Source organism: Trachurus japonicus, chromosome 11 (assembly GCF_045865225.1).
Source record: "Trachurus japonicus isolate A0001 chromosome 11, Traja_1.0".
In the NCBI taxonomy this organism is placed as follows: Eukaryota; Metazoa; Chordata; class Actinopteri; order Carangiformes; family Carangidae; genus Trachurus; species Trachurus japonicus.
Window position 1 is genome coordinate 21,687,465 of NC_140917.1, and position 20,028 is coordinate 21,707,492.

Below are 20,028 nucleotides of genomic sequence, written 5' to 3' on the forward strand. Positions count from 1 at the left end.
ACACACACGAGCAGGTTCCATGATCTTTAATAAAAGGCACATGTACAGCCATAGTGAGATGAGTGAGTCCACTGGCATAGAGACAAAGCATTAAAACACAGAAATACAGGAAGTAGAGGTCAGGAGGAGAGAGATCTATCTGCTTTACAGTAGAATCTACTTTAAGTAACATCTTCTTGTTCTCGTTCAAGAAAGTCTAACACTAATATGTCACTGTGGTAAGGTAAAACCCCCCATCCCCACCCCTGCCCCACACACACACACACACACACACACACACACTCACTCAAACAGACACATCATCCGTCAACATCCACTGTCTGATCTTCCAGAAGAGTCCTCTCTCCAGAGAGCCGTGGAGCTCCGAGCGCACAAACGAGTCCAGAGCGCCCCTGGACTCTGCGCTCTCTCTCTCAGTTTGTGTCTCACTCCCTCGTCGTCGCTGCTGTTGACTCGTTGTCTCGTCCCCGCGGCCGGATCAGCCTGGTCGGGCTCCTGTGGTGTTCAGGTTCCCATCAGGCTTCATTATACGTTGCACAAAGACCCAGAATCTGAGCCGGTCTCTCAGACTGGAAACACAACCAGGCCCCAGGTTTTGTTTTTGTTTTTCTTTGTGTCTCTATGTGATTATCTGATTTCAATCCAACACAAGCAGGGTTCACCTGCTTTATAAACACTGTTAGTTTCAGACGGAGGCTGCTGATTCTTCACTTTGATGGCAAAAAAAAAAAATAGAGTCATTGTTTCCCAGGCTCAAGATGCGTCACTGACCTCCTGTCATGACGGCAGGAAATGATATTTTCAGTGATAACTTTGTGGAGATTAAGAACATCTTCAAACGAAACTGTTGGATAAAAACATTTTTAAAATAGAACGATAAAACTGCACCATATGAGAAGAATATAAAAAACAATAAAAGGTGTTGGACCTAGTTTTGTTGACACACATCCATTAGATTACATATTAATGTTGATTGGCTGCTGTAGTGGCAAACGAATCAAATTACAATCAAGCAACTTTGAAACAAAATCAGCGAGATTCATTATTCCTGCCACTCCAGCTTCACAGATGTGATCACCTGAATCCTGAATTTGAAACAAATCTACGGTTGAATGGTAATTGCTGTTCTGTTTTCTTTTCTTTTTTGTTTTTACTACTGTTTGACATTTCCTACCCGACATAATTGAGGAAATACTGTGCAGTCAATCAATACCTAAAATAGTTGGCAGTCCTACAAGTGATGAGCGGTGAACCTGGGGCCCCTGGAGGATTGTTGGTATTCCAGTCTTGCTGGTTCTGTACTCCAACGCTCGTAACTCTGGTTCACATTAGGACAAGTTTACAGGAATCACACAGTTATGATCTGTTCACACACACACTCACGCACACACACACAGGCAGCTGTTTGCACACTAAAACCCAACTAAAGAGAAAAAAGTTCACAGGTACTTAAATATTTAGGGTTAAGAGAAAATAAAAATCATAGTAGTGTCGAAGGTTAAATATAACCACAGCTGGAGGAATAGGTTGAAGAACTAAAATATGCATGCAGCCAGGCCGTCTCTCCTCTTGTTGAAAGGTAGAAAGAGGGTTAAAGTGGGGGACGCCGTCTCTTCGTCTGTTCTGGCAAAGTCTGAGACACAAAAGAGGGAAGTTTTGCCAAAACAGAAGGAAACTGGTGACGAAACTGTGTAAAGGGAGGGGGAAAACACACACGCGCGCGCGCGCACACACATACGCACAGCTCACATTCATACACACAATCATGCCCTCAACGTCCCTTCACATGTCCACAGAACAGCTCAGTAGAGTCAGACGCTCTATTTTCACATTATCACGTGTGTTGGGACATTTGAACATGTAAGCAGAGTGTGGGCCGCACTCCGCTTAACTCTCTCTCTCTCCGTCTGTCGGCCTCGCTCGCACACTAACACACACACACACACGCACGCACGCACACACACACACAACAAACGCACCCAGCAAATCCTGCTTTGGTCGGTGTGTGTGCTACCTTTGGCTGTGGGTGTCAGGGGGTCAAAGGTCAGACCGAGCCACCTGACACCCCCGGCCCCACCTGTGCCGTCGCAGGTTTCACCCCCACCCTCCATCCCATATCAATGCCTACCCATCTCCATAGCAACTCACAGCTCACCCCCCCCCCCAACCAAGCAAGCAAGGGGTCTCACTATCTTGTAAAAGGAGGTAAGTGTAATTAGTGGTGTGTGTGTGTGTGTGTACCCTGTGTGACTGTGTGTGTCTGTGTGAGTGTGCGTGTGGATGTATTTGTATTTGTGTGTGTGTGTGTGTGTGTGTGTGTGTGTGTAGGTGTTAAGAGGTATCAGTGGTTCAGTGGTGTCTCTCTTTAATCTTCATCACACCCTCTCTCTCTCTCTCTCTCTCTCTCTCTCAGCCCCTCGTCCTCCATCACTCTTCTTCTTGTTCCTTGTCCTTTCCATCTTCCTCCTCCTCCTTCTCCTCCTCCTCCTCCTCCTCTTCTTCACTCACTCTTTTATTTTTGGACTTGGAAGATGAACAGGCGCAGGTTGATGTTTTTGGCGGCCAGCAGTTTGTTGCACTCCACCGAGTCGGAGATCGGCAGGGGGACGTAGTCGGTCTCGTTGGTGTCGTTGCTGAAGGAGTGGTGGTGGATGACGGGCTTGATCCGCACGTCGTCGTACGGCCCCTTCAGCAGCAGGAAGGAGCACTCCAGGGCCGAGTTCACCTACACACACAGACACACACACACACAGCGTTATGAGTGCAGAGCCCCAGACCCACACTACTGTACAATATACGACACTCTAGCAGCCGAGACGCGTACGAAGGAATTCCAGCTGAGCGTCAAACCTGTCGCTGCCCTCTGGAAGACAAACGTCAAAGACAAATGTTTGAATCACCTCAAACATCGTTGGCGCTTTGACACCAACATTTTTGCGCGTCTATGGCAGAAATCTGAGATGATCGGGGTGTCGTAGAGCTCACTGGGTTGAGCAGGCGCAACGTATACATCCGATCATTCTGCCAACAGGAAATTAATCTGCAGCTATTCCCATAATTAGGGATGTTACGATTACTTGTATTAAATGCCACAATTAATTAATCGTAAAGATTCCTAAATATCGTTACTTTCCCAAAAAGATGATGTTGGAACCTTATCGGCAGATGTGCGCCAAAATAAAGGTAAATGCTCAGATACTGGTCCATTTAACGTAACATTGAATTGGTAGGAATTGAAATGTTAGCGTGTCATTTTTAATAAAAAAAAAAAAAGCAATCATGGTCATATATTAATAGATACTTGAAATATTTTGTGTAAACAATGAGTAATGTAATTATATTTTGACTATATTTGATTTTACACATTCATAGTGTGAAATTAATTAATGCATAATAATCGTGATAATCGTAATACAGTGATTATTTCTCTGACAATAATCATACCAAGAAAATTTATAATTGTGACATCCCTACTCATAATTGATTTATTGTTAATTTTTTGCGACTTTCAGCTGTAGGGTTTTTTTTAGACCCAACAATTAGCATAGAAAGTAATTGTTAAACTAATCAATAATCAAAACAATCTTCAGTCACAGCTCTAATTAATGAGATCGATGTGTCCTACTTAAGTAAAATCCTACTATCCTATATCAGCTATCATGTGTTGTTTGGACAGTTCTGTTGGTTTCCCACCGCCACATCGCTCACTGTCACAATGTTATTAAAGCAGAAGTAAGTGGTCCGGTCGTTTTCGCTAATGCTGCGTTCCAGGCAGGCTTTTGAAATCGTAAATTACAGCTTCAAGTCACAACTTACGACTTTGTAGCGTTTCAGGCAACCCACTCGTGTTTTTCCGACCTGTTTTACCGGTGAAAGTCACTATAACGGCCACTCGTAACTTCTGACCCGTGAACTCGTACCAGATCGAACTGGTACGACTTCACGGTCGGAAAAATACGAGTTTCCTTGAACGCACCATAACAGTCCTCGTCCCTACGTCACCACATTCACGGCGTCCCTTGGCTGCACACACAGCCCTGCATGCCGTTCTCTCTCCTCATTGGATAAAAACTGTAGGATACGATAAATGTTTTCTCTTCGGCTCAGAGCAGAGCAGAGGGACTGAGAGACCCGTGTTTCAGACCAAACACTCTATGTAAGTGATTGCTGTCGGAAGATATAACTATTTAAGACTTATATTAACACAAATATATTACTTACTTCTGCTTTAACTATTGGTACGAGAGGAAAATGACAGGGCAGCAGAGTCTTATTGTAAAAGTCGGGGGTTTGTGCACGTTTATCGATGGCCTGATCAGAATTGAGCAGCAGCACAGGTTGATGATGGCCGTTGTGTAAGCGATCGTCAGCTCAGCTCACTTCCAAACTTTCACAGACGTGTGGTCAGTGATGCATCCTCAGCCCTGAAAACTTTAAAAATAAACACAGTCGGCCGGGGAGGAGGAGGAACACGTACCTTGCTCTTGAGGATGAGCTGGAAGGAGAGTGTGCGCTTGCAGGAGAGGTTGGGGTTGCGTTCGGAGTCGTTAACGCGGGCCTTCAGCACCCACGTCTGGTTGAGGACAGTGAAGCGTGGTGTTTCATAGTACAGACGAGTGATGAAGTCATCAGTGCGGTACGGCCTGAACTGCACCTCTGGATGGACACACGAGTGGAAGACAAGTTTTTTAAAAACAGGCAAACTGGTCGTAAGTGGGCGGGAAAGAGCGGTGGAGAGTCAGGGAGCGGGGGGAATTATATAGTTACCAGTTCCTCTGGTAATCTCTCTTTAGAGTTCACAGGCATATTTCTGCGCTCCACTCATCTCTCTGTTATGTTAATGCGTGTACCTGTGAAGCCGATCTTTTCGTAGCAGAGCAGGCTGAAGATGCTGTTGTAGAGCTGCATGTCTCTGCGGTGGTTCTGGTCCATCTCTCCCAGGATTCCCATCAGCTCTGTGCCGGTCTTGGTGGGATGGGAGCACTCGCTCTCATGTGCTGGCAGCTCATGAAAGGGACCTTGCCAAGGGCAGCCGATCCTCTTGTACTTACACTGCGTCACCCTGGCAACATAATGTAAAAAAAAAAGTGAATTAAGAGGAAAAAACTTGGAGGAAGGAGAGACGTGGCTTTGTATAGATGTGATGTGCTTTGCAAAGAATTCACCGGTATGTACTTTCCTGCAGCGAGTGGAGGGTACTAATAATATCAAAGGTACTTATTAAACCAGGCTGCGAACTGAAGCTAATTAACCGTCCTCTAATGATACGTGTTCACTCGGAGCCCAACGTGGATTCATATCAATTACATGCCAGGTATAGGTGCTTTTCAATGAATGCCTGCTACGATATTAATGTAAAGGTGAGGTTTTACTCATGTGAAAGGTACTAGTTAGCTCCAGTAGTGAGCTGATGGTAATTACAACCATACTGATGTTTTTTACATATACGTTGCTGCGATAGATTTAGCATTTCGCTTGAAGGCATTTCAACTACTTTGACAGAATACTGTAAAAAAAAAAAAAAAAAGCTGTAATCACACACTGTAACCTCTGCGATATTAAACACGGAGCTTCATGTTAAGTTTCACTCCAGCCTCAAACACGTGACGGTGAAATTCCCGCAGACAGCAACAGCGTGTTCCTGTCAAAAGCAACCGGGTCCTCGCAGGAGGCCGGCTCAGTTCTCTGCCCGACCTGACCACCGACAAAAGAAAAAAGAAAAAAGAAAAAAAAAAAAACACCTGGTGACTGCCATGTCAGTTGTCATGGCAACGCCAGCACAGACACAGCTGTCCTAAGCAGGGTCACCTGTAGCTATGGCAACAACCCCATAGGATTTTGTGCATGCAAATTCAAGCAGGCAACAAAACACACAGCCTGTAATCACATCAGTCGTTTTTTTTCCCCCTCATGAAGTCGCACGTCACACGCTCCTCCGTCTTCCCCAAATTAACCCCATGTGACAGGCCAATGTGCTGAGTTAAGACGCGCGCACACACACCACGCACACACACACACACACACACGCATGTATAAATCATTCTGGTGATTTAATCATTTAGGTGGCGTCCATATGTGTGCAGCTTCTATTTAAAGTTTCCGTTTCATTTCTGTCAGTTGAATTAATCATCTGTGGCCGTTTTAATTTGACGGTTTCAACTGATTTTGAGACACTTTCCATTGTTTTTACACGTGAATCTAAATATGGTATATTTCATCTGTTGGGATCTTTTTTTTCTCTGGCTTTTTAGTGAATTTGTGAGTTTGCCTGTGTTGTGTGTGTGTGAGTGTGTGTGAGGCGTATACCTGTCTTGACACTCCTCTTTCTGGTGTCTCTCTAAGCTGGAGCGGGGGAACTGTTTTAGGCAGAAGGTACATTCTGTCGGCAGCTCACTGACAGCCTTCTCCACCGCCAGGTTCCTGCAGCACAGGTTCTTGCTGATCTCACACCTACACAAACACCAAAAAAAACACCAATCACACCTCAGTGCAGTGGCATGCATACAATATTTGGGGTATGCACAGTATGCTCATACAGGTTTGTGAACAATGCAAATCCAAGAGTAGCTGTCTGGGCAGGAGAAAAGTTCTGTTATATTTCCGTCAATTGTTGGTGGTAATTTCAATTTCGACATATAGTACTGACAGAAACTCATCAAGTTATTGTTTTCCGGTGCCTAAAACACAGATGATCAATGCTGAAGTAAAAAAAAAAAAGTGTGTGTAAACGACAATTAGTATTGCAAAGTTCATAATGCAGTACACACAAAAAGAAAACTGTCAAATCATTTATGTCAGAGTAATGTTACTTCATTTGACAAAGTGTATATTTCCTCTAAATTATTTAGCCGCTCCAGTAATTCTCTGACTCTGAAGTGTGTATGCATTTTTATTAAAATATTAAAATCAAGTCTGATGTAATGGTACACAGCGATGCTCACGTCCAGCCCTGTGACCACAGTTATTAAGTTAAGTACCCAGCTGCTGCTGATTTGGACTAAGTAGCCGCTCCGTGCCCTGCTCAGGAAGTGCTCTGTAGTGTCTGCGCCGGTCAACTGTGTTTACCTGCAGTTGGGACATGTGGCCTGCTCCTCTTTGAGACGAGAATCGGCCAGGAGGTGGATGAAACAGCCCGCACACATCAGATGTCCATTAGTACACTGTGGTGGAGGAAAGGTAGATGGGTCAATAAAACAAAACGTGTGAGTTAAGAGACAACAGAATTTTTAAAAATGAGAATAATGGTGCGTTCTAGGCTTTTGAACCCGAAAGTCACGACTTACGACTTTGTAGCCTTCCAGGCAAGTTACGCCAAAAAATGTCTGAGCGCAAAGAATTTTGGTAGCAAGATGTAATTAAACAAACATGGCGAACCGTATGGAGTTTGTGCTTCTTCATCATTTCAATCGCCAAATGGCTCATGGCTGATTTGAGGGAAACAGAGGAGGGGGAACAGCGCATGAGATGACGAACGCCGTTATACCTGTTATCTTACATTATTTGTATTTTTTTAAACATATTTTGTATTGATTAATACACTGAAAACTAACTGACGCTAGAGCTGCTGCCAATAATGCGTTAACAGATAAATAACATTAGAGCAATACCTAGCTATCATAATTAAGAGGGCTGTGTGACGTCAGAGGTCGTAACTGGGAGTACATCAATGTGGTACGAGTTCACGGGTGGGAAGTTACGGGTTTGACCGACGTTCCATTGCACGTTCAGGGGTAACAGGACAGAAAAACACGAGTTACGGGTTGCCTGGAACGCACCATAAATGCTAAATACTGTGGCAGGATGAAGGTGAAAAACTGGAATACGAAGTTTAAACTTTCTTTTGAAAAATCTTACGACCTGCATTATGTGTCACATGGGGTTATGATATACTGATGACCATTACTTAGGACTCTTTCAAAATAGATATTTGGGGAAGTTGTTTATGAAGAAAGTGGGACTAATTTTGGACTGTAGCTGAAACCTAAGTCAAAACACATAATTTAGGGGGGAAAGGCCATTAGACATGTTTGGCTAAAGCTAGGTATATTTCCTTAATCCAATTTTAGCTAACTAGTTATAACAATGGGTTGGCTTGAGACACATAACAGCAGAGCAACATTATAACTTATTCAGTAAGTGCGTGGGTTTCTCTGTAGGATGTATGACCTGACAGGAGTAATGTTAATGTTATTTATTGATTATAATTCTCTTAAACATTTTTATGTATCTGCGTTTAAAGCTTCGCGTGTGGAGGGAATATTAATGTGTGTTTTACACTATATTGTTAATCAATGTTCATATGACACAGCAGGGCATGTAAATGTTTAGACTAACTCAACAATCATTAATTACAAATGTGTTCACTTGACATTGAAGAGAGAAGTTTGAGGCCATTAAGGAGAACACTGGGGTGAAGGGGATGGAAACATATCTACCTATCTATATATATATATGTACTACATTTTAGATATTTGTTGGACCCTGGATGTTTGAATTCTGGGAGTGGGGGGGGGTCGGGAATGTGGCTTTTGCTGAGGGTTATTTGAGGATAGTTCACAGTATAATGTTATGAACTTGAGCCTGCACAGCTGACCACCACCAGGCAGGCCCCTGGGTGTGTCCGGTCACAGCCTCATGACATGGCTCCATTTGCAGTAGAGACACTCGGGCCTGTGTTGGATCTACTACCACTAAAAATACATGGAGCTGGCCAACACGTTCAACAGGTTGACACTGTAGGAGGGTAGGGGGTAGGGAGTAGGGACACATAGGGTGTGGGGGTGGGTGGAGAGTCCTCTAGTATGAACTCCAGCTGGTTTTTGCTGTTGTTTGACGGCAGGTTTAGGGGGTTATGAGGGGTGGGGGAGGGGGTTTTATGATTGACACCATGTTTACCTGGTATACAGACGCCTTGGGCAAGTCTAGGCACACGGTGCAGCACAGCACTGAGTACAGTCTCTCCTCCAGCTTGCCTGACTCTCCCTCGGGCACCCTCACCCTCTTCTTGGGCGGCTCGTCCGGGTCCGGCTCAGGCCCTTCTCGTCGTATCGCGACCTCCTCCTGCATGGCGGCGACCCCGGCCACAGCCTCCACGGCCGCCCCCACGGCCCCGACCCCCAGGCCGGCCGAGGAGGAGCCAGGGGCGGCCGCAACGCCCACGTCTCTCTCTTCCGGTGAAGACATGGTGGCGGCGGCGATGATGTTGTTGATGACTTGTCTGGAAATGTCTGGAGATGTGACGCTAACCCGCCGCGGCGCGACCACCACCACGCCGTGTGAGCCGGAGGTGTTAGCTCGGGTTAGCACACAGGCTAACTAACGGTCAGCTGACAGCTAGGCTAACGTTAGCCACCGAGCTCCGGCAGCAGGCAGCAGGCTGTCAGACAGCACCGGAGACTTCACTTATTACCGATATCACTGTTAATAACGCTACCGCACACGTCGGAAGTTGGAAACCGAACAAGATCATGTGCAAAAAAATGTAATTAAACGTTGACTAGCTTAGTAGTAGACTTACAGTGGGGCTAGCTGCAGACTATGTGCTAGCTAGTTACGTTGACACAAACACAGCGGTCCTCCTCCTCCTCCTCCTCCTCCTCCTCCACCACCTCCTCCTCCTCTCTCTCTGCCCAGGCTGAACAAAAACAACCCAGGCGTCCCCTCAGCTGTTGTTGCTGCTGCTGCTGTTGATGTTATGGCCTCTCGACGCCGTTATTATGATTATTATTATTATTCGCTATGACAACAGCAGATTAGCTACAACGATGTGTGCACCAGCGGCCCAGCTCAGCTCGGCTCGGCTCGGCTCGGCTCGGCTGCTGCTGCTCGTCTAACCGTGCCTCCCCTCTGCTCCGGTACCGAAACCGACCGACTGACTGGCTGACTGGTCCACGGGACTCACGGGGACGTGTCGGCGATCACAGCCGCGGCTCCAGACACTTCTGCTGCTGGGGCTCCGTCTCTCTGGCTACACAGCCATCTTTGTTTTTTTTTGTTTTTCCTCTCTCTCTCCCCTGTCCGCCGCGTCTCCCCCGACTTCACCCTGCACAGCCTGAACGAGTCCGGGTCAATTTTTTTTTTTTTTTTTTGCTCTCACTCGATCGTGACTAATAAATACAAGTTCCGTATTGTAAAAGTAAATATTTTTGCGTGTATCGGAAACGGCCTCTGTGTGGCGGTAACTACTTGTGTAGGCTACAGCCGTGAATTGGCTGACAGCGGAATGTTTTGTTGTGGCAGATGACTTGGGGTATTTAAAGAGTTTTTAAAGGCGCATGCGTACTGAGCACCTGCGGGTCAGTGTATGGCAGGACTTGAAAGGTGACCAAAACCTGATATGCGACAAATTTAGGCCAGTCCATCGAAAGACGCGTCCTTCATACATCTGCACTACTTATCAGCTAAACCTGTGTTTTACCACCTTAATAATGACGTAACTACTATGAGATAACTTTCAAAACAAAAGTTTAAGTGGGGGAAAAATCACCCTGTTTCTGTGTCACACTGAATCAACTGGTTGTAAGAGACTTTATATATGTATATATTAAGGATGAATGAATAATTTAAGCAGAAAATGAGGGTGATCGGAGAAAGCCTTAGCTGCCCTTGGCCACCGGTGCTAGGTCAGAAGCATTTATAAGCTTTTTCATCCCCTCAGTGCCCCAGATTTGTGGCTTAGCTGCCTCAAGGGCTGGGAGGGGTGCCTGTGTGTACACGATTGGGGGTTGTGTGAGTGTACTTGGGGGTAGGTGGAGCAGGATGTCAGAGTTTCAGCTGTCCGCAATCGGGAGGGGCAGGCCTAACCACTCCCATTGGATAGACAGATATGCCTTATTTGGTCTGTGTGGGATGGTAACGCAGCCATACCACCCTCAGCTATGCACACACAGTTTACCCAGAAGCTCTATGTGGTCTCACACCATGTCCTGAATGCTGGGGCAGTACCCATTATTAGCCACTGGAAATGACCACATGTTAATTTCTCCAAATTCCTCCACAGATTATTAATTTTCTGCTAAGAAAATGTCAGTGTGTTTACAACATAAACACAGTGGCACAAAGACAGCATGCAAGAATTAAAGATGAAAACAAAAACCACTGGGTACAGATATTTATAGTTCATGAACATGTAGTAAACAAATGTTTGCCAGAGAAATGATCCCAAGACAGATTTCTAGGAATGGGCTTCTAGGAGTATAAAAGGAGGATGGGTCAGTCAGGGTCACAAAACAAGAAATCCAAAATAGTTAAAACTACATATTATGTTAAACATGTTTGGCCAGAAAAAAAAAACAAGACGATGGTCAACCAAAACAAAAACACAAAAATGTACAAAAAAGTTACCAAGTTTGGTAACCCTTCAATTTACAGGCCGTTAATTACGTGATAATGTCAAGAAATAGCCAAGAAAATACAAATAAACTGCATAGTAATGTCAAGAAATAGCCTAGAGATAACGGTCAATTTCATAGTAAATTCATGTTTTTCATAAAGGCAAAAGATTATACATGCTTTTCATGCTTTTAAGTCAAGTCCTTGCAATTAACCGTTATTTCTGGGCTATTTCTACGCAATCAATCATTATTTCTTGGCTATATTTCTCGACATTACTATGAAATTGACCGTTACTTGTAGGCTATTTCTAGATATTATGACGCACGCAATTATTTGTTATTTCTTGGCTATTTCTTGACATTATCAGGTAATTAACGGCCTGTAAATTAAAGGGTTACCAAAGGTTTTCTTCATGAATACACCACAATTTAAGGAACACTGAAAAACTGAAGATATTTAAATCCAAATTGAGTCCTACTTGACCAAATCTATTTCATTAATTTCAACACAGTGTTCCCAATGCTACTTCCCATCCCCCTGTTGCAATCCTAGAAGGGCGTGTTACACAACATATCATGATCAATCAATGACTGTAGGATAAATGGATTACACACATTTATGAGATTTATCTCGCCCCGTCAATCAAACGCTGCTCAATCCCCAAGTGGGTACGTCACATCATCTGCGGGTCATCTGAGAATCCAGCTGCTAAGAAGTCAGTGCTACTGTCCGCAACAATTAAAGTGATGACCTTGATCTAATCAGAACTGAACAGAGGCTTGATAGACAGGTTGGGACTGTTTCGGTGGATGGATGATGGTGGCTCGTCGGGGTCGATGCTGACTTGGAGGAGGATAGGTGGTGTTGTGTTGAATGACCTGTTGTGCTTTGTTCAGCTGTATTGGTTGTGTTGTGGAGGTGACTGCTGGGATTTTGTCTTGACTATGTCTTAATGTGGGATGGGAATTCAGTTTGGTATTCAGTGGCATCTGGCTGACTGAGTTCAACTTCCCAGTCTGGGTTTGACAGCTGCTTCTCTGGCTTCTGTTGACCAGGTGTGTCCTCCGCCATCTTGTACACTTTGACCTGTGTAGATGTAGCGTGAACTGTTCTTGTCTCTTTTGATTGTTGCTGTGGCGCTTTGTCCTCATCCTGCCCTCTGCCTGTGTTCACCTCAGTTTGTTGCTCATCAGTTCTGCTGAACCGTTTTTGTGCGATTTCCTCCTCGCAGCTGGTGTGTCCTGGTCTTTTGTCTGCCATTGTTTCTGCTGCATTGGCCTGAGTTGGACTTTGAACTCCCTCTGCTTCTGCTCCAGTGTCTGCTGCGTTCCTCTGTGTTCTGTCTGTGAGCGTCCTCTGTCTGCAGTCTGAAGCCATAGCCTTCACCCAGGGGTGCAGCAGGGTCTGCTCTGCTGTCAGCCTCACTGTGGGATCTGGCTGAAGCAGAGCTCTGACAAGGCCTCTGGCTTCTGCACACAATCACATGCACACACACACACACACACACACAGGATGACATACAAAATGGACTGTGTGGTTATGTGTGAATGTTTGTATGTTCTGTGCTTCTCACCCTCTGAGACGGGGTCCCAGTAGGGGGACAGGAAGTGGAGTTGTCCCTGTTTGATTAGCTGGAACAACTCTTCCTGATCCCGATCCCGACTGCGAAATGGGGGGAAGCCACACAGCAGGATGTAGAGAATCACACCCAGAGCCCACATGTCCACTGCTACACCATAACCTGTTGGGTTCATAAACAATATCACAAACAATTGTCTTTCAGAAATATACAGTATTTCAAGAGTTTTTGAATAAGAAAAAGTAAAATGTAAAGTGAAATAGTGTTTGATACAGCTGCAGCGGACACCACTGACCCGTCTCAGAGAGAATCTCTGGGGCTACATATGTGGGTGTCCCACATATGGTAAAGACTGGCTCAGTCACAACCATGGCCAGACCAAAGTCTCCCAGCTTCAGCCTACAGATGTCAGCTGCCACATGCTCAATCTGAGAGAGGACACGCAAAAACAAGGCACAGACAGAAACAAAGTCAGACAGGGAGAAAAACTCCAACTCCAACCACATTGTTGCCGCACAGATGGAAAAAAAAAAAGTATGTTACTGACATTTTCACTGGGATGTTTCTAAATGCTGACTTGACTCAACTAATATGGCAGCCTCAGGCCATGTTAAATAATGAGTTGTAAGATGATACAGTGTCAGTGCGGTATGAAAAGACCGTGGGCGAGGAAAACTTGGCAGAAGATCAATAAAAGCGGAGACAGTTGACACATTGACTGCTTGTCAGTAATTATAAAGTTTGTGAATGAGTCAATTCCATAGACTTCATGATTCTGTCAGCAAAATAAAAAGGATTACAGTATCACAGCCGTGATCCAACATTTTCATGCAAATATAAAACAAAACTAAGACTTTCTTGTCTTTACCTATATTAGGCAATTGAGACCAGCCCTGCATCTCATTATCTTCTTTTAAAAAATATTAAAGCAACATCATGAATTCTACATATTGCTCTTTGGCTCCCTCTAGTGATAAAATAAATAAGAGACACCATGGCACAGGGATTCATTTTTGAAAGCAACTTTCACTGGAGTTATCACATTTTTTCACTCCCTCTCTCTAACCCTGATACCCACCAGCAGGTTTTCTGGTTTGAGGTCTCGGTGGACGATGCTCTTGCAGTGGATGTAATTCAGTGCTTCGCTCATGTCTGACACCATCAGCCCGGCCTCTGCCTCCGAAAACTTCCCTCTCTCACTGATGGCCTCGAACAGATCCCCCCCGCTCACCAGCTCCATCACCAGGTAGGAGTGAGTGTGCGTGTGGTGGTGCGCCACCAGACGCACTATGCGAGGGTGACACAGGCTACCCAGAAGGCTCAGCTCGTTCTGCATCATGTGCTCCCGGCCGATTAGTTTCGAGCGTTCGATGATCTTTATGGCAAGGGTTTGCCCGCTGTCACGACGACGGCACTCTCTCACCACTGCAAAGTTCCCATCTCCGACCACACGTCCTATTTCGTAGCAACGCTCGATATCTGACAGGGTGACATCGCTGCCGTCCGACGGGAGGTCAAAGGTCATCCTCTGCTGTACGCCTTTCTGGGCTGTACCCACATCTGGAAGTGGCTTTAAAAGCTGTAGCTGCGCCAGACTCTTCTCTTCCTTCCTGCTGACTGGTTGAGGAGGAGGAGGACTGACAGGTTCATCTCGTGTTCTCACATCTTGTTCTGTATGAGCACTTCCTTTTTGCTTTTTGGACACAGGGGGGAGTGGGACCCTCCCTGACAGGGAACTGATCCGCTCTAGACCTGGGTGTTTAGCTCTTATTGCTAAGCAGTTTTCACAAAGTGTAGGGGAAGGTATTTCTGCATCTCTAAGTCCCTCCTCAACCTTAAACGGACCAATGATAGAGGGCTGTCTCTCTCTGACCCCGCCCTTCACATGTAGTCTCTGCAGGTGGTTAGGAAGGTGTGCTGGTTTTCTGCCGTTCTTCTTATGAGACTTCTGAACACCCGAGTCATACTTTTCAGGCTGCTGTGTGTTTGTATGGTGAAGTGTGTGTGTATTAGTGTGGGTTCTGACATCCGCATGTGTGTCCTGGTGCATCCCTTGATTTGTCTCACTGCTATCTGCCCCCTCACTGTATCCACTGTCGGCCTTTGCAGCTTTGTCCGGTGCTGGACTAAGTCTTTTCTCCCAGGCCCGCAGCGCGTCAGCCCGGTAATGCAACTGGTCTGGAAACAGCTCCTCCAGAGCCTCCTGCACGCTGCTCAGCTCTGGACGAGCCTTACCCAGCGCTAGGAAGGCTGCCTCGCCTCTGAAGAAGTCACATACACCTTTGACCTAGAAATGTAAAACAAGACACAATGACACATTACGAGATGTCTGGACGGTGCATCCAGCTCAGAGATAAATGTTTGATCTTACCTTTTTGATTTCTCCTCAGTCTTTTATTTTGTTTTAATTTCTTTTTTTTTTTAAAACAATGGTGCAAAATATAAGTAAAGAAACTGCAGAAAATCTGTCCTGTAGTCCACAGGTGTAGAATGATCGTCATAGAGTTCATTGTTACCGAGATGGATAGAGCTGTTGCTGTAGGAATACAATCTCAAACAGCCTCGTACTTATGAATGCACAAGCAGGAAAGGAGGTGTGTATATAATTGGCAATTATTGTAACACTGGAGTTTTTTCTCCCCCCCGCTGAGCGTCCAAATGGCCCCCGAGGAGAGAACAATCTGACCAGTGGCCCCAGGATAATTTGATTTTGAGAACTGTCAGTGAAGATCTTTGTAGCTTCATTGTATGACATGACACTAATAAATCCCCATTAGGATAATGTCTGCATGTCCCTTTATTTCAGCTTCCTGTGTTAAAAGGAACTCGTTTTTTGCCTCAGGGCTTCCTTGCAGGTTAATGTGGCTGTAGCTGAGCCTCACCTCTCGTGCGTGGGTCGTGTACAAGCGTGTGACCCTGGCTTTGTGCCAGCGAGGAAACCCCAACGCCTCCGAGATATCCAATAGCAGCTGTTCGAAGGACACCACACCCCTGCGGTTCAACAGCACTGTAACCTAGAGATATAAAAATGACAACTATGAGATTCATTTCCCATCTAAGGCAGCATATCAGCTATTGGTGATGTGTTGCCATTTTTAGTAGGGAACCATTTAAAGTGGGTTTGTAAGTAATACAGTAATAGAGTTGGTAATCAATAAATTAGTAAGAAAGAAGAATTACTTTGTGTTTATTCTTCTCCAACATGACTCTTGCTTTCTTTTAAGTCATTTTTAAGCCATTTAATTTCTTAGGAGACCTCCTCCAATTGACTGTCACATCACTTCTAGAAAAGACCTGCCAAGTGTCTAGACCCAAATCCATTTACTGGAAGCCAAACAGTGCAGTTGCATAGACACAGATTGTGTGTCTACCTTTTCTTCTTCTTGACACTCCATGGGAGACCATGGCCACAACAAGCATACAGTAAATTTGGCACCCTGATTGGTGACGTTATTTTCATTTTATTTATTTATTTATTTGATCAAAATGGACACTGATACTCTTCAAACCAAGCCTGATAAAGTGTAATTGTTCGCTTTTGATTTGCAAAAGCATTCATCAGTTAGAACCAATTAAAATTAATGACAAAGAAGCCAGTCAAGGATTCGAGACACATCTCAGCTAATCTTAAATCAAGCCTCATAAAAGTTGCAGTGAGTGCTTGCAACCTTGATGTTATAACTTGTTGTTGCCATGGGAACTGTGGCCTGGCCTAACGTTGCTCCCCAACTTATTTATATTTTTACCTGTAGGGCTGACGGTTTTATTATTACAGCAAGATGAGATGAGCGTATAACTAATTCATTAAATGTTAGTAAATGAGTTATTAACCATTTAGTTAAAGTTGTAAATACTGAATGAATTCACCTTCCTGAGCTCACTCAGACCACAAGGGCGGACGATGGTGACCAGATGGGGACGCTCGGCACTCTCCTCTGCGTGTCGGGTGTGGAAAAGAGGCAGGTGAGGAGCAGGAGGGGGTAGTAAGTGGGACTTGTGGGCTTGTCCCTTAGGGTGGGGGTGAATGGGCCATGGCTGGGGTATCCCACCAGGCCGCTTCAAGAAAGGGATATTAGGAGGAGCTGAAGTGGAGAGAGAGGAGGACATGGGTGGGAGAACAACAACAAAAATGGATTATTGAAAGTGTACTTAACAACGCTGACATCATCACCCCATTGGTGGGTTTGTTGTAGACTTGTGTAGGTAACACAACCTCATCCTTTGTCAGTGTGTGCGCGCGCGTGTGTGTGTGAAAACAAATCCGCCTGATCAGATTTGAGTGTTTTCCATCACATGGAGTGCAAGAGCCATTTGAGATTCCTCAAGCACTTTGCCCCACTGGCTGAATTATTTAGGCTTCCTTAAGTCATAATACACACACACACACACACACACACACACACACACACACACACACACACACCTAAACAAAAGCTTGCTTGACCTGGTTAGGGTTAGTTGAATCTGCATGATTAATGAAGCATTAGAGACACACAGCATCTTTGACGTTTCACTTTCTGGCGCTGGGGGAGACAGAGAGATGTTATCCGTCCAGTCAGTGGGGGGGCCACACAGTTTTGTATTTTCTTTCCAGATGCAGAACAACAGGCAGAAACACAAGATCCCATACCTCTAACATGGACAGCCCCCCCCCCTTTCAACAGGACACCACTGACCCCATGAGAGTGAGCAAACACACACACAACACCCAACCATAACAATAGGAGCGTTTCATGGTGGACACAGAAAACCTCAATGTCCCCTAACAGCTTCAGCAGCTCATAAAGAGCCAGCTGTGGCCGGTCAAGGAAGACCGGATCAGCCTGGGGGTCCTGTGACCTCCAGGGGTCTGTTTGTATGATGGGATGGGGGACAGGACATGTTACTATTCAGGACGTTTCTCATAGCAATAACACGTCATGTGATTCATGCTATTTATCATTTTCATTTATCAAATGGGATCATCATGATGACACTCCTAAAAATCATGATCTCAGTGGATAGGTAGGCTAATTAATAAAAGTTGTGGTCCCAGTTTAAAGCTCACTATTGTGTAGTCACTATTTGCAACAGAGGCCTGACTATAGCCTAACACTCAGAAAAGTTTTAAAGTAGGCCTATCTTAAAATTATTCTAATATTTAGTAAAATCCGTCAGTTCCGGTCTATCCCACTCACCTGCCACTCTCCATTTAGTGTCACGCGCCGCTCCGCATCCATACCTGGCTCTCTGTGAGGGGGTCATAACTTTTCAAAACAAAACACAACGAGCTGTAAAACCTCTGTCAAGCTTTTTTGGTTGTTCGCTTTTATTCCTCTGTGAGTTGCAGCTGTCATATCCTCGGCTGTTAGCTTCCAGGAGAGGTAACGGGATGCGCTACTAGTATGACCGGACCTGCTGCGGCTACTGTGGTTGCTATGGATACACGTTGTCAAGTCGAAAGCCGGGTGAAAGAGAAAAACCGGAAGTGGAGAGATTTCGCCGTCAAAATAAAAGTATTTTTTGACTATCCTAACATTGAGGTGTGTGGATGTCGTATCTACCGACAAACATATTTTATGAATACAAAAGTGGTTGGTTTATACTGATGCAGAATGTCTGTTACACAACTGGGCTTCATTCATTTACCGGTTTACTTTTACAACGAGGCTTTATTTTGAAGGAGTTGGCCGGAAGTATTTAAATTTTATTTTGTGAATGTTGACACTGATGAGAGGAGTGTGTGTGTGTGTATGTGTGTGTGTGTGTGTGTGTGTGTGTGTGTGTGTGTGTGTGTGTGTGTGTGTGTGTGTGTGTGTGTGTGTGTGTGTGTGTGTGAGAGAGAGAGAGAGAGAGAGAGGAGTTTCTGGTGAAAGTTTCCAGAGAAGTGAAAAGAGGTAGTTAGGACACCTCAGCATCAAGGTTGTTCTTACGTAATAAACACCTGCTTTCTCTCTCTCTGTCTCTCTGTGTTTTTTTTTTGTTTGTTTTTTTAATTAAAGATAGCCACCAGATACGGAAGTAAAAAATCCCAACTAATTTGATATGAGACTTGAGTCTAAATATTAAATTAAATTTGGTTTAGTCAACATTCTTAAATTTGGCACAATGCCTACAATTGTATTTTGCAACAAAACTTTGAGGTTATGCTGTAGGCTATTAATAAAAATGGTTTTATTGACTCATTGTAAATTACCCATTTTCAGAAATATTTGACTACTCCCTTAGCAAAAAGTAGTTTATTAAAGTGTACTACAAGTATACTCATTTTATACTAAAACTGAGGCAGTATACTTGGAAGTGTACTTTTGTAAACTTAAAGCAGAAGTAAGTGATATATTTGAAATGACCTATACACTCTAAGAAAATTACTATAATTATTAGGTTTTTACTTAAAACATAATAAGGTTTCTTTGGAATAACGTAATAAAATGAATGTTACTACAAAAACGGATAAATTAGTTCAGGGTGTACCACTGAAATATTGTGCCACTGTTGTAAGTGTAACACTTAGATAGTTAAAGCAGAAGTAAGCGATCCGGCCGTTTCGGCTAATGCTGTGTTCCAGGCAGGCTTTTGAAACCGTAAATTACAGCTTCAAGTCACAACTTACGACTTGTTGTGTTTCGTGTTTTTCCGTCCTGTTGTCTGTGAAAGTTCCCTATAACGGCCACTCGTAACTTCCGACCCGTGAACTCGTACCAGATCGAACTGGTATGACTTCACAGGAAGGAAAAACACAAAGTACGAGTTTCCTTGAACGCACCATAACAGTCCTCGTCCCTACGTCACCACATTCACGGCGTCCCTTGGCTGCACACACAGCCCTTCATGCCGTTCTCTCTCCTCATTGGATAAAAACTGTAGGATACAAGAAAAGTTTTCTCCTCGGCTCAGAGCAGAGCAGAGTGACGGACAGACCCGTGTTTCAGTCCAAATACTTCATGTAAGTGATTGCTGACGGAAAATAGGACTATTTAGGACTTATATTAACAAAAACATTCCACTGATATCTGCTTTAAAATGACCTATAAAGTATACTTTTATAAACTTAAAAATGTTCCAATTTAGTCCAAAGAAGTATTAAAGTAGTATACTTTCTAGTATGCTACAAGTACATGGTCCATAGTATACTT

General features: G+C 44.5%; 2 protein-coding genes across 2 annotated transcripts; both read right to left on the minus strand.

Annotated features, from left to right (window-relative positions):
• Positions 1-2,285: 2,285 nt before the first annotated feature.
• zftraf1 (zinc finger TRAF-type and ring finger containing 1) lies at positions 2,286-9,536 on the minus strand. The gene is made up of 7 exons (XM_085791791.1): positions 9,518-9,536; positions 8,896-9,227; positions 7,066-7,160; positions 6,307-6,450; positions 4,851-5,062; positions 4,478-4,656; positions 2,286-2,725 (listed from the first exon to the last, which is right to left on the minus strand). Exons 2-7 carry the CDS (start codon positions 9,181-9,183, stop codon positions 2,513-2,515), a joined length of 1,131 nt encoding a protein of 376 aa, XP_085647917.1. The 5' UTR covers positions 9,184-9,227; positions 9,518-9,536; the 3' UTR covers positions 2,286-2,512.
• Positions 9,537-11,094: 1,558 nt separating this feature from the next.
• dclk3 (doublecortin-like kinase 3) lies at positions 11,095-18,311 on the minus strand. The gene is made up of 7 exons (XM_085791781.1): positions 18,091-18,311; positions 16,781-16,995; positions 15,796-15,927; positions 13,992-15,200; positions 13,209-13,341; positions 12,908-13,075; positions 11,095-12,803 (listed from the first exon to the last, which is right to left on the minus strand). The coding sequence occupies exons 1-7, from the start codon at positions 18,155-18,157 to the stop codon at positions 12,277-12,279; spliced, it is 2,451 nt and encodes an 816-aa protein (XP_085647907.1). The 5' UTR covers positions 18,158-18,311; the 3' UTR covers positions 11,095-12,276.
• Between the last annotated feature and the right edge of the window lie 1,717 nt (positions 18,312-20,028).

What these genes read in the sequence shown, in the direction of transcription:
- zftraf1 (XM_085791791.1), bottom strand. Translation starts at nt 9,183, where the DNA reads ATGTCTTCACCGGAAGAGAGAGACGTGGGCGTTGCGGCCGCCCCTGGC. An exon ending in GCCACATGTCCCAACTGCAG is followed by an intron (nt 6,451 to 7,065) that starts GTAAACACAGTT and finishes GTGTTTGTGTAG; the next exon opens with GTGTGAGATCAGCAAGAACC. An exon ending in CGAAAAGATCGGCTTCACAG is followed by an intron (nt 4,657 to 4,850) that starts GTACACGCATTA and finishes GTGTCCATCCAG; the next exon opens with AGGTGCAGTTCAGGCCGTAC.
- dclk3 (XM_085791781.1), bottom strand. Translation starts at nt 18,157, where the DNA reads ATGACCCCCTCACAGAGAGCCAGGTATGGATGCGGAGCGGCGCGTGAC. An exon ending in AGAGATTCTCTCTGAGACGG is followed by an intron (nt 13,076 to 13,208) that starts GTCAGTGGTGTC and finishes TGAACCCAACAG; the next exon opens with GTTATGGTGTAGCAGTGGAC. An exon ending in CTGGGACCCCGTCTCAGAGG is followed by an intron (nt 12,804 to 12,907) that starts GTGAGAAGCACA and finishes GATTGTGTGCAG; the next exon opens with AAGCCAGAGGCCTTGTCAGA.